Consider the following 14,085-nt stretch of genomic DNA (forward strand, 5'->3'; position numbering starts at 1 on the left):
ATATATATATATATATACATACATACACAAACAGTGGGGCAAAAAAGTATTTAGTCAGCCACCGATTGTGCAAGTTCTCCCACTTAAAATGATGACAGAGGTCTGTAATTTTCATCATAGGTACACTTCAACTGTGAGAGACAGAATGTGAAAAAAAAATCCAGGAATTCACATTGGAGGAATTTTAAAGAATTTATTTGTAAATTATGGTGGAAAATAAGTATTTGGTCACACATTCAAAGCTCTCACTAATGGAAGGAAGTTTTGGCTCAAAATCTCACGATACATGGCCCCATTCATTCTTTCCTTAACACGGATCAATCGTCCTGTCCCCTTAGCATAAAAACAGCCCAAAGCATGATGTTTCCACCCCCATGTTTCACAGTAGGTGTGGTGTTCTTGGGATGCAACTCAGTATTCTTCTTCCTCCAAACACGAAGAGTTGAGTTTATACCAAAATGGATACATGGATGATACAGCAGAGGATTGGGAGAATGTCATGTGGTCAGATGAAACCAAAATAGAACTTTTTACAACATGTCATCAAAATTCTAAAATTAATCTTAATCAGGAAAAATTACTAATGATGTTCCATAAATTATTTTCTTTTTTTCAAAAAGATTCGAATTAGCTAGTTTTTCTATTCATTTTTTTTTGGTTGAATTTGGAATTTTAAAGAGTCGAAATTGAAGATAAACTATGTTTCAAAATTTTATTTTCATTTTTTCTCCTCTTTTAAACCGTTCAATTAAGTGTTTTTTTCATCATTTATTCTCTACAAAAAACCTTCCGTAAAAGGAAAAAAAATGTACGACGGAATGACAGGCAGAAATACCCATTTTTTTATATATATAGATGTATTTATTAAAGGTAAATTGAGCAAATTGGCTATTTCTGGCAATTTATTTAAGTGTGTATCAAACTGATAGCCCTTCGCATTAATCTGTACCCAAGAAGTAGGTCTTGGTTTCAAAAAGGTTGGTGAACCCTAGATTGGGGGGTACTTGAATTAAAAAAAATGTTCACAGGGAAAAAAGGTTAATAGATTGATGAAAAAAGATTCACTGAAAAAAGGTTGAGAACCACTGCACAATGGATTGAACTTTCACAGTATCATGTTAGACCCGCTCGACATCCATTGCTTTCGGTTCCCCTAGAGGTGGGGGGAGTTGCCCACATATGCGGTCCTCTCCACGGTTTCTCATAGTCATTATTATCACCGACGTCCCACTGGGTGTGAGTTTTCCTTGCCCTTATGTGGCTCTACCGAAGATGTCGTTGTGGTTTGTGTTGTGGTTTGTGCAGCCCTTTGAGACACAAGTGATTTAGGGCTATATAAATAATCATTGATTGATTGATTGATATCATTGATTTTGAGTCACTGCGATGAGGTAACAACTTGTCCAGAGTGTACCCTGCCTACCGCCCGAATGCAGCTGAGATAGGCTCAAGCAACCCCCCGTCACCCCAAAAGGGACAAGCGGTAGGAAATGGATGGATGGATGGATTTTGAGTCATTATTATTTTCGAGGAACAAAACAGCCTGCTTGGCAACCTCCTGTTATTCGAGTCAACACTGCAACTTTTTTTTGCAACTTTTGGCTTTTCTCTTAAAACAAACAAACAAACAAACAAAAAGGTTATCGCTGATGTTTGTTTGTATCAGCTGGATTCTGCACAGGAAGAAAATAACCGGAAGTGGGAGCCTTCCAAGACCGGAAGTGTGACGAGTTAGCTTGTTTAGCAAGTAAAAAACAATAAACCCGCGTTAGCATAAACTAGCATAGATGACACAGCGTCACCAAGCGTGGTTGAAGCCGATGGCAGCCAAAGGAGCTTTGTTTACCTTTTGTCAACACGTCGTTGGGGGTCATCTGGCGCTGAGCACGGCGGTGACACCGCCTCACAAGCCCGTCATCAGGTGCCTGGCTTCCGCCCTGCGTTCGCTGCGTTAGCCGCGAAGCTAACTCCGCCTTACGTCATCTTGTGTCCCGGTCACGTTAGACTTGCTCGCCATTGTCCGCGTGTGCGTGTCCAAAGTGTTCAATAAAGCTCTGAATAAAAAAAAAAAGATGTGCACTGGACAAAAGTGTTGGGACACCCACGGGAAGACAATTGGTGGCGGCAGTGCCGCTCGACAAATGGGTCGTTGGCGAACGAGTCGAGTCTTTTGAACGACTCCTTAAAGTGAACGCGAGAACCGAGTTGCATTGGGAAGCGAGCTGTTGTCGTAAACAAACAACGTGCTCAAAGTTAAATTTTTAAAGCAAAAAAAAAAAAAAAAAAAAATAGATGGATAGATAGTGCTTTATTTAATTTAAATTCCAGCAGCAGTGTACAGCCGCCACAGAAGAATTTTTATGTATATTTTTTTTATTATTTTTTCTTTTTTTAATTAAATCAACATAAAAAAACACAAGATACACTTACAATTAGTGCACCAACCCCAAAAACTTCTCTTTTTCATGACAAAGCCGCGGCTCAATTGGTAGGGCCGTAGTAGAATAATTTTTTATAATATTTTTTTTGTTTTGTTTTGTTTTGATTTTATTTTTTAATCAAATCAACATAAAAAACATAAGATACACTTACAATTAGTGCACCAACCCAAATAAACCTCTCTTTTTCATGACAAAGCCGCGGCTCGATTGGTACTGGGCAGCAGAATAATTTTTTATTATTTGTTTTTTATTTTTTAAATTGTTTTCATTATAATTTTTTTTATTTTTTTATTAAATCAACATAAAAAACACAAAATACACTTACAATTAGTGCACCAATCCAAAAAAACACTCTTTTTCCTGACAGCCGCGGCTCGATTGGTATGGGCCGCAGAATAATTTTTTATACATTTTTTGTATTTTTTTATTTAATTTTTTATTTTTTATCAAATCAACATAAAAAACACAAGATACACTTACAATTATTGCACCAACCCAAAAAAACTCTCTTTTTCATGACAAATATATATATATATATATATATATATATAGATATATATATATATATATATATATATACACATATATATATATATACATATATATCTATATATATGTATATATATATACATATATATGTATATATATACATATATACATATATGTATATATATATATATATATATTTATATTTATATATATATATATATATATATATATATATATATATATATATATATATGTGTGTGTGTGTGTGTGTATGTATAAATAAAACACCATAGGCTAGCTCATGTTACCAATAGTGGTTTAACAGGACTCAGTTGTGTCAAAACCGACTATATTTTTTAAAAGATTACATTATAGGTGGATATTTATTATTTATGTAAAATAAGGAGCAGGAGAAAAATATATTAAAAATAAATGTAACCTTCCTCTGATTATAATCCTTTAAACTATTAAGGCAGAAAAGAAACCATTGCAAACACTCAATGTAAACAAAGTATTAAAAATCACTTTGTACAATTGACAATAAGCTCTTAAAATAAAGGTACAAAAATAAGGAATATGTAAGAAATTATTAATAAAGTGTAAGAAAAAAGCCCCAGAATGTAAACATAGAGAAATCTGGGAAGAACTATTTTCTGCAGGTTTAGTGCCAGGAAAGTTAGATCTGTGCTCTAAAAGGTGGGCACCTTTACTCATTTACAGACTGATTCCGGTCCCTATTTAAAAAAAAAAAAATCCAAAAAAAGTGCCATACTGTCTTGGTAATATTTTCTCTTTTATTCAGTATCTTCATTTTTACTTCTTTTCCATGCAAAGAATCAACCGCCAGACAAGCAAACTTGATAGTGGATACTGTTACCTGATTGGCTGTCCCTTTTTTAATGTATACCACTTAATTTTGTGAGTGCGGCCCCTCTGGACAATAATTATATTAGAAGCCTTTTCTAGTCTCAATTTGGAATGATGTCATGACAATATATGGGCGTTACCTGTGCTCATGTTACCTGTTGCATTATGGATGAAGCTCAGCTCACCAAACACCAGTGTCACTTTTTATGCAGCGAGTCCCTCACACCAGGTTTTGATATGGCGCTCCGAGCCAAGTCCTACGCGGACCTGCGGTCTTCCGGCTCGTCAGAGGACGGCCTGAACAAGTCCCTCTCCTTCAGCAACGTTCTAGTCGGGAACGGGTCCGCTAAAGAGTTTAGGGTTCTTTCCAGGCCCTTGAGAGTGGTCCGGCCACTCAGCGCCGTCAGCAACAGCGCTTCCTTCCCGCATATCAACCACCTGCAAGGGGAACTGGTCCGAAAGAGAAAGGTGAGGAGTAAAATAATTCCTACTTTGGTGAGTCTGTGGTATCTGTTAGTCTACAAAATAACATGTTTTTTTTTCCCATTTGGTGAAAGATTACATTCCTTTGAGAGCAAGCAGCCAGCCAGTCTTGTAAACAGTGGTACATCATTGTCGGCAGGAAATGAAGTATAGCCATTTAATGTGAGTGAGAGAATTCCTGCTTTGTTGCGTCTGTAGTATCTGTTAGCCAACAAACTAACATGTTTTTTCCATTTGGGTGGAAGATTACATTCCTTTGGCGCAAGCAAACATTGGTACGTTGTTGTGGGCCGGTAATAAAGTGTAACCATTAAGCATGAGGAGTGAGATAATTCCTGCTTTGGTGCAGTATCTTCTACTCTATAAAATAACATGTTTTTCCATTTGGAAGAAGAGTAGATTCCTTTGGAGTAGGCAGACAGCCAGTCTTGTAAACAGTGGTACATAGTTGTGGGCAGGTAATAAAATGTAGCCATTAAATGTGAGGAGATAAATAATTTCTGCTTTGGTGTGTCTGTAGTATCTTTTAGTCTACAAAATAACTGTTTTTGCATTCGCAGGAATATTAGATTCCTTTGGAGTAAGCAGACAGCCAGTCTTGTAAACAATGGTACATCATGGCTAGGTAATTAAGTGTAGGCATTAAGCGTGAGGAGTGAGATAATTCTTGCTTTGGTGCATCTGTAGTATCTCTGAGTCTACAAAATAACATGTTTTTCCCATTTGGTGATAGATTATTATCTTTGGGTGCAAGCAGACAGCCAGTCTTGTGAACAGTGGTACATGATTGTGGGTAGGTAATTAAGTGTAGGCATTAAGCGAGAGGAGTGAAATAATTTCTGCTTTGGTGCATCTGTAGTATCTTGTAGTCTACAAAATGACATTTTTTTATATTACATTTGGTGATAGATTAATGTCTTCAGGAGCAAGCAGACAGGCAGTCTTGTAAACAGTGGTACATGATTGTGGGTAGGTATATAAGTGTAGCCATTAACCTTGAGGAGTGAGATTATTCCTGATTTGGTGCAGCTGTAGTATCTTCTACTCTACAAAATTACATGTTTTTCCATTTGGAGGAAGAGTAGATTCCTTTGGAGTAGGCAGACAGCCAGTCTTGTAAACAATGGTACATCATGGCTAGGTAATCAAGTGTAGGCATTAAGCGTGAGGAGTGAGATAATTATTGCATTGGTGCATCTGTAGTATCTGCGAGTCTACAAAAAATAACATGTTTTTCCCATTTGGTGATAGATTATTATCTTTGGGTGCAAGCAGACAGCCAGTCTTGTAAACAGTGGTACATGATTGTGGGTAGGTAAATAAGTGTAGGCATTAAGCGAGAGGAGTGAAATAATTTCTTCTTTGGTGCATCTGTAGTATCTTTTAGTCTACAAAATAACATGTTTTTATATTACATTTGGTGATGGATTAATGTCTTCAGGAGCAAGCAGACAGCCAGTCTTGTAAACAGTGGTACATGATTGTGGGTAGGTAATAAAGTGTAGCCATTAACCACGAGGACTGAAATAATTCCTGCTTTGGTGCATCTGTAGTATCTGTTAGTCTACAAAATAACATGTTTCCTCCCCCCCATTTGGTGATAGATTATTGTCTTTGGGTGCAAGCAGACAGCCAGTCTTGTAAAAAGTGGTACATGATTGTGGGTAGGTAATTAAGTGTAGCCATTAACCACGAGGACTAAGATAATTCCTGCTTTGGTGCATCTGTAGTATCTGTTAGTCTACAAAATAACATGTCCCCCCCCCCCCCCCCCCCCATTTGGTGATAGATTAATGTCTTTAGGAGCAAGCAGACAACCATCTTGTAAACAGTGGTACATGATTGTGGGTAGGTAATTAAATGTAGCCATCAACCGTGAGGACTGAAATAATTCCTGATTTGTTGCATCTGTTGTATCTGTTAATCTACAAAATAACTTGTTGTTTTTTCCATTTGGTGATTGATTGTCTTTAGAAGCAAGCAGACAGTCTTGTAAACAGTGGTACATGATTTTGGGTAGGTAATTAAGTGTAGGCATTAAGCGAGAGGAGTGAAAGAATTTCTGCTTTGGTGCATCTGTGGTATCTGTTAGTCTACAAAATAACATGTTCCCCCACATTTGGTGATAGTTGATGTCTTTAGGAGCAAGCAGACAGCCATTCTTGTGAACAGTGGTACGTGATCGTGGACAGGTAATGAAGTGTAGCCATTAAGCTTGAGAACTGAGATAATTCCTGATTGGGTGCGTCTGTTAATCTACAAAATAATGTATTTTTTTTCCATTTGGTGATTGATTGTCTTTAGGAGCAAGCAGACAGTCATCTTGGAAACAAGGGTAAATAAAAATAAAATATTTTATTTGTAAAAAACACTTTACGTTGAGAAAACAACGTCAAAGTGCCACAGTGTAAAAAAAAATAATAATAATAATAAAAAGATAATAAAAATAAATAAGATATAAAACTAGAAACAGCCCAATAGCTAGAACCAGCATGCATGTCTATAAAAAGGCTTTTTTAAAAAGATGGGTTTTTAAGTCTTTTTTAAAAGCATCCACAGTCTGAGGTGCCCTCAGGTGGTCAGGGACAGTGTTCCAGAGACTTCATTACCTGTCCACATTTATGTGGACAGGTAATGAAGTGTAGCCATTATGTGTGAGGAGTGAGATAATTCCTGCATTGCTGCATCTGGAGTTTCTGTGAGCCTACAAAATAACATGTTTTTGTTCCATTTGGGTGGAAGATTACATTCTTTTGGCGCAAGCAAACAACCAGTCTTGCAAACCGTGTTACATCATTGTGGGCAGGTAATAAAGTGTAGCCATTAAATATGATGAGTGAGAGAATTCCTGTGTTGGTCCATCTGTAGTATCTGCTACTCTAAAAATAACATGTTTTAGAAGTCAGTACCCTTAGATCTGTCGACAGTATTCCGGGAGTCGGACCGGTTCTTCATGAGTACCATGCTTAAGATCCACGTTAATTATGACTTAAAGGCCTACTGAAACCCACTACTACCGACCATGCAGTCTGATAGTTTATATATCAATGATGAAATATTAACATTGCAACACATGCCAATACGGCCTTCTTAGTTTACTAAATTGTAATTTTAACTTTCCCGCGGAGTTTCTTGTTGAAAACGTCGCATATGATGACGTGTGTTTGTGATATTTCGGGTTGGAGGGGACATACTAGCTCAGCACCAGTTATGGCTAAAAGTCGTCTCTTTTCATCTTGCAATTACACAGTAATTTGGACATCTGTGTTGCTGAATATTTGGCAATTTGTTCAATTAATAAAGGAGACTATACAGAAGAATGCTGTTGGTGGAAAGCGGTGGATTGCAGCTGTCTTTAGCCCCAAGACACAGCCGGTGTTTCTTTGTTTGTTGTGAAGCTTCAACACAGAGCGGTCGAGCGAACATGTTTCTCCACGTCAACCAGCCTGTTTTTGGATGGGGAAATTGTGATATATACAGTGGGGCAAAAAAGTATTTAGTCAGCCACCGATTGTGCAAGTTCTCCCACTTAAAATGATGACAGAAGTCTGTAATTTTCATCATAGCTACACTTCAACTGTGAGAGACAGAATGTGAAAAAAAAAATCCGGGAATTCACATTGTAGGAATTTTAAAGAATTTATTTGTAAATTATGGTGGAAAATAAGTATTTGGTCAACCATTCAAAGCTCTCACTGATGGAAGGAGGTTTTGGCTCAAAATCTCATGATACATGGCCCCATTCATTCTTTCCTTAACACGGATCAATCGTCCTGCCCCCTTAGCAGAAAAACAGCCCCAAAGCATGATGTTTCCACCCCCATGCTTCACAGTAGGTGTGGTGTTCTTGGGATGCAACTCAGTATTCTTCTTCCTCCAAACATGACGAGTTGAGTTTATACTAAAATGGATACATGGATGATACAGCAGAGGATTGGGAGAATGTCATGTGGTCAGATGAAACCAAAATAGAACTTTTTGGTATAAACTCAACTCCTCGTGTTTGGAGGAAGAAGAATACTGAGTTGCATCCCAAGAACACCATAACTACTGTGAAGCACGGGGGTGGAAACATCATGCTTTGGGGCTGTTTTTCTGCTAAGGGGACAGGACGATTGATCCGTGTTAAGGAAAGAATGAATGAGGCCATGTATCGTGAGATTTTGAGCCAAAACCTCCTTCCATCAGTGAGAGCTTTGAATGGTTGACCAAATACTTATTTTCCACCATAATTTACAAATAAATTCTTTAAAATTCCTCCAATGTGAATTCCTGGATTTTTTATTCACATTCCGTCTCTCACAGTTGAAGTGTACCTATGATGAAAATTACAGACCTCTGTCATCATTTTAAGTGGGAGAACTTGCACTTGCTGACTAAATACTTTTTTGCCCCACTGTATCTTACCGGAGACATCGGTGGATTATTCGTCCTCTTGCAGTAGCTGTCAAAAAAGGCAGCTGTCAACTTGGCTCCTCGGCTTCTCTCCGAGACACTGGCGTGTTCACCGCAGCCATCCGACCTCGAGGTATGGCTTTACAATCTCACTAAAACACTATTAAAACAATAAGCAGATAAGGGATCTTCCAGAATTATCCTAGTAAATGTGTTTAATTACATCTAGTCCTTCACTATCAATATCCCCAGCCACAAATCTTTCATCCTCGCTCAAATTAATGGGGAAATTGTCGTTTTCTCGGTCCGAATAGCTCTTTTTGTTGGAGGCTCACATTAAAAACAATGTGAAGATGTGAGGAGCTCTCACACGGGTGACGTCATCGTCTGCTACTTCCGGTACAGGCAAGGCTTTTTTATTAGCGACCAAAAGTTTCAAACTTTATCGTGGATGTTCTCTACTAAATCCTTTCAGCAAAAATATGGCAATATCGCGAAACAATCAAGTATGACACATAGAATGGACCTGCTATCCCCGTTTAAATAAGACAATCTCATTTCAGTAGGCCTTTAAGATAGACGCTTAGGGAACGTGCTTATACACGAACATGCCCTTATATGGTCATGATGGGGTACACTTCGTGGTTGTCCCCAGTAGGAGAGAGAGACTCTCCTCACAGGTAGACTGCAGCACCTGTCCAAGTAAGCTTTTGTTCAACGTTCCTCACCGGAGTCATCTAAAACATGACAAGTCTGTGCTTCACCCCAGGAGTGCGAAGACCTGAGGAAGGAGAACCGGTTCTTGTCCAATGAGATCCGCACGGAGAGGACGGCCATGCGCTCGGAGAACGAGCTGATGATGAGGAACCTGAGGAACGTCAACCAGGATCTGCAGGCACAGGTCAAGGCTGTACGTTGTCACACCTTCAGATGGAGAAGTGCAACATAGGATCAGTAGTCAGTCTCAAGAGTCTTGTTTCCTCGCTCGTTAGCTGAAGCGGTGTCTGCAGCAGAGCCAGCAGAGGGCGACGTTGTGCTCGCAGGCCGGGGACCAGGCAGAGGCGCTCAGAAGGGAGGCCGACAAGGGCCGGGTCCTCGCTGAGGCCCACGCCCTCGCCAGCCAGAGGGAGAAGGAGGAAGCCCAGGAAGACCAGAAACGCCTGAAGGAAGAAGCTGAGCAGCTTCAGAAGGAGGTGTGCCGGTCCCAACCTTCCAGACCAGTCCAGTTCTTGCCGGGACTCACACGACTGTTGCCTTCAGCGCCGTGATCTTCAGCTGCTGCTGGATCAGACGCACCAGAACTTCTCGGAGACCAAGACGAGACTGGATCGGGTGTCCGAGGAGAAGCTGATCCTCAGGCGGGAGAACGAGGAGCTGGAGAAGGACCGGGAGGCCCTGAGACTCAAACTGAGACAAACCTTAGAGGAGAAGGTCCGACTCCAAGACAGGTCAGTGATATTTCAGAACTTCACCTTGAAGGACAAGAACATGTTCTTCTCCGCTGTGGGAAACTGCAGACAAGTGTGACCCATAACACAACATTTTAAACCAAATAAGAACCATAAAATAATTCAAAAACCAAATATGAACCCAAAAAATATTTTTAAAACCAAATATGAACCATCATTTTTGTTTAAACCAAGAACCATAATTTTTTTCTAACCATATATTAACCATAAAAATTATTTTGAAATGTGAGGAGTTTAAAAATAAATATGAACCATAAAAATAATGTAAAAAGCAAACATGAACCATAAAAATCATTTTAAAATGAAATATGAATGATGCAAAATACATTTAAAACCAAAGATGAACTTTAAGGAAAAACCAAATAAACTACAAAAATCATTTGAAAAACCAAATATGATTTTTTTTTTTAAAACAATTATGAACAATAACTATACATTTGAAACCAAATATGAATTATAACTATTTCACAAATGCTTTTAAGCTTTTTGCAGTTTTAAAATTTTTTACCAATTTGCAAAAGCCCCGCACCCCCTCCGAAAAATCCAAACATTTTCACATTGTCAATATGGGGGTATTGTGTGTAGAATTTTGAGAATAAAAGTGATTTTTTCCCAATTTGGATTGATTCATTGTAACAACAACTCAAATGTTTTATTAAAGCTTTTTGCAGTTTTTAAAATTTGAACAAATTTGCAAAAGCCCCGCGGCCCCTAAAAAAAATAAATAAATAAAAAATCACATTGTCATTATGGGGTATTGTTTGTAGAATTTTGAGAATAAAAGTGAATTATTCCAATTTGGAATACCGTACATTCATTGTAAGAATTCTAAAACCAAATATGAACGATAATTTTAAAACCAAATATGAATTGTAAAAATATTTTTTTAACACAATATGAACTGTAAGGAGTTTAAAACCAAGTATGCATGATAAAAAATAATTTTAAAACCAAATATGAACCATACAAATCATTCAAAAAACAAATATGCACCATAAAAGTTATTTTAAAACCAAATAAACTGTAAGGAGTGAAACACTAAATATGAACCATAAAAATAATGTAAAAGCTAAACCATCAAAATAATTTTAAAACCTAATATGAATGATACAAAATTATATTAAAACCAAATATAAATGATACAGTTCATATTTGGTTTGGGGGAAAAAAGTAAGAGAAACCAAATATACACAAAAAAAATAATTTTAAAAACAAATATGAATATTGAACAATTATTTTAAAACCAATTATGAACAATAAACATGATTTAAAAAACAAATATGAATGATAAAAACTATTTTACATTTTTTTAAAGCTTTTTGCAGTTTTTAAAATGTTTACTTTTCCAAATTTGCAAAAGCCCCTCCAAAAAAATAAAAAAATAAAACCCCCAAAAAATCACATTGTGTGGGTATTGTGTGTAGAATTTTGAGAATAAAAATGAATGCATTCCAATTTGGAATACATTCATTGTGAATTATATATTTATATAGCGCTTTTTTTTTTCTCTAGTAACAAATATGAAACCAAATATGAACGATAATTTTAAAAACAAATATGAATTGTAAAAATATATTTTAACAAAATATGAACTGTAGTTTAAAACAAAGTATGAACTATAAAAATATGTTTTAAAACCAATGACCAATACGTTTAAAACCAAATATGAATGATATAAATAATTTGAATCAAATATGATCGATACAAATCATTTTTTAACCAATTTTGAACAATACAAAGATGCTTAAAAGCAAATATGAATGATAAAAATCATGTTGAACAGTAAAATGAGTTTAAAACCAAAAACAAACCATTAGAAACAGTTTAAAAAGAAATATGAATGTTATGAAGTCTAAAACCAAATAGATAGTACTTTATTGATTCCTTCAGGAAAATTAAAATTCCAGCAGCAGTGTACAGAGTTGAGATCAATTTAAAATGTAAAAAGTAAATAATGGGGGTTTAAATGGAAACAAAATAGAGAAATGTTATAATAAGAATAAAAATAAAAAGCAACAATGGGAATAAAAATATAACAGTAAAAATTAAGAATATAACAAGAGAAACTAGGCAGTAGTGACCATGTTATGAAAATTGCTTTGCACTGTTATTGTTAATATAGGAAATAGGAATAAAATAGGAATGACAAGAAAAATCTGATAAGAAAAATATGGAGATAAGAATATAATTTCAATCCAATTCTGAATGAGTGATTTTAAGCAGATATGAAGAATCAGAAGTACAGTATTTCCTTGAATTGCCGCAGGGCATATAGTATGCGCCTGCCTTGAATTACTCGCTTCCCAAAATAATTAGCGCATGTTTAGTATTACCGCCTGGTCAAACTCGTGTGACATTTCCCCTGTCATCATTTTCAAAATGGCTGATTTAAATACCGGTAATTTGAAATCGCATAAAGAGAAGAATATTAAGAGCTATTCAGTAGGATTTAAGGTCCCAGCTTACATCACACTCAAATTTTTACTGCATGCCTTTGGTAAGTGCCGGAGTGAGAAGAGGTTTTAAAATAATTAGCGCATGCTTACTTTTACCGCATGCCTTTGGTAAGCGCAGGAGTGAGAAGAGGTTTTAAATTAATTAGCGCCCCGGCGGCAATTCAAGGAAATACGGTAGTTTACAACCAAAAATGAAGGCTGATCATGTGACTCAAGTGGTCAAGTAGGAACCTCGATACATTCTGGAAGGTTGTGGCCAAGATGGCGACTCTAGAGCTTGACGGCCATGTTGTCCACAGCGAGGCGGAATGGCGGCTCAGAGCGACGTCCTCCAAGGAGGCGAGCGAGAGGGCCCGCCAAGGCCGCCTGGAGGCCGAAGCCGAGCGGCGCCTGGCTGAGAAAGAACGTCAGGAACGTGCGGCCGAGTGCCTCAGCTGGAAGGAGAAATATCTGCTGGTGGAGCACCAGATCAGAACCCAGGAGGACATGAAGGCTTTGAGGCAGAACAAAAGTGTGAGAGGACGCTAAAATACACGCAATGTTGTTACTCCTGCATATTGACCTTTCTCTGCAGTGCCAAGCCCACATCCAGACCTACTTCCTCTGCGTGACCGAGAGCGACCAGCGAGTGAAAATTCTCAAAAATCACCACGGCACACCCAGAAGCATCATGGTTACGTTTTTCTCTGCACCTAAACTTTTGATGCGGACCAAAAAGTTCTTCACAGTTCTTTTTTTTAGGCAGGACAGAGTTCCTCATGTCTGTCTTTATGATCCAGGAGGGTGACCCGGTCTACATCTCAACAGCAGAGTCCAACACGGAAGAACCTGGGAGGAGCCCATCCAGGTAACTCCAACATTAATTTGTTGTCATCAAGGCTTAGGTCAGGCTGATTACCAAAATAAATATTCAATCATCTGCAAAAGAAGGGACTTATAAAAAAAATGGACTATACTTACTAGGGGTGTGGGAAAAAATCGATTTGAATATGAATCGAATAGTTTACCTTGTGCGATTCAGAATCGATTCTCATTTTAAAAAAAAATATATATTTTTTTAACCAATCCAACAAACCAATACACAGCAATACCATAACAATGCAATCCAATTCCAAAACCAAACCTGACCCAGCAACACTCAGAACTGCAATAAACAGAGCAATTGAGAGAAGACACAAACACGACACAGAACAAACCAAAAGTAATGAAACAAAAATTAATATGATCAACAACAGTATCAATCCATCCATCATCTTCCGCTTATCCGAGGTCGGGTCGCGGGGGCAGCAGCCTAAGCAGGGAAGCCCAGACTTCCCTCTCACCAGCCACTTCGTCTAGCTCTTCCCGGGGGATCCTGAGGCGTTCCCAGGTCAGCCGGGAGACATATTCTTCCCAACGTGTCCTGGGTCTTCCCCATGGCCTCCTACCGGCTGGACGTGCCCTAAACACCTCCCTAGGGAGGCGTTCGTGTGGCATCCTGACCAG

General features: G+C 37.8%; 2 protein-coding genes across 3 annotated transcripts in view; one reads left to right on the forward strand and one right to left on the reverse strand.

Moving 5' to 3' along the window:
- The window catches only part of ankrd27 (ankyrin repeat domain 27 (VPS9 domain)), a 50,983-nt gene extending 48,813 nt beyond the window's left edge, over window positions 1-2,170 (reverse strand). For both annotated transcript variants that reach the window (XM_061894426.1, XM_061894425.1), the window contains exon 1: window positions 1,847-2,170. The gene's annotated coding sequence lies outside the window, so the exon portion shown is untranslated. The remainder of the gene's footprint in view (window positions 1-1,846) is intronic.
- Window positions 2,171-12,861: 10,691 nt separating this feature from the next.
- On the forward strand, window positions 12,862-13,419 carry LOC133548689 (uncharacterized). Its single transcript, XM_061893661.1, has 2 exons — window positions 12,862-13,113; window positions 13,175-13,419. The coding sequence occupies exons 1-2, from the start codon at window positions 12,862-12,864 to the stop codon at window positions 13,385-13,387; spliced, it is 465 nt and encodes a 154-aa protein (XP_061749645.1). The 3' UTR covers window positions 13,388-13,419.
- Window positions 13,420-14,085: the final 666 nt, after the last annotated feature.

Source organism: Nerophis ophidion, linkage group LG03, assembly GCF_033978795.1.
Source record: "Nerophis ophidion isolate RoL-2023_Sa linkage group LG03, RoL_Noph_v1.0, whole genome shotgun sequence".
Taxonomy (NCBI): domain Eukaryota; kingdom Metazoa; phylum Chordata; class Actinopteri; order Syngnathiformes; family Syngnathidae; genus Nerophis; species Nerophis ophidion.

What these genes read in the sequence shown, in the direction of transcription:
- LOC133548689 (XM_061893661.1), top strand. Translation starts at nt 12,862, where the DNA reads ATGGCGACTCTAGAGCTTGACGGCCATGTTGTCCACAGCGAGGCGGAA. An exon ending in CTTTGAGGCAGAACAAAAGT is followed by an intron (nt 13,114 to 13,174) that starts GTGAGAGGACGC and finishes CTTTCTCTGCAG; the next exon opens with TGCCAAGCCCACATCCAGAC.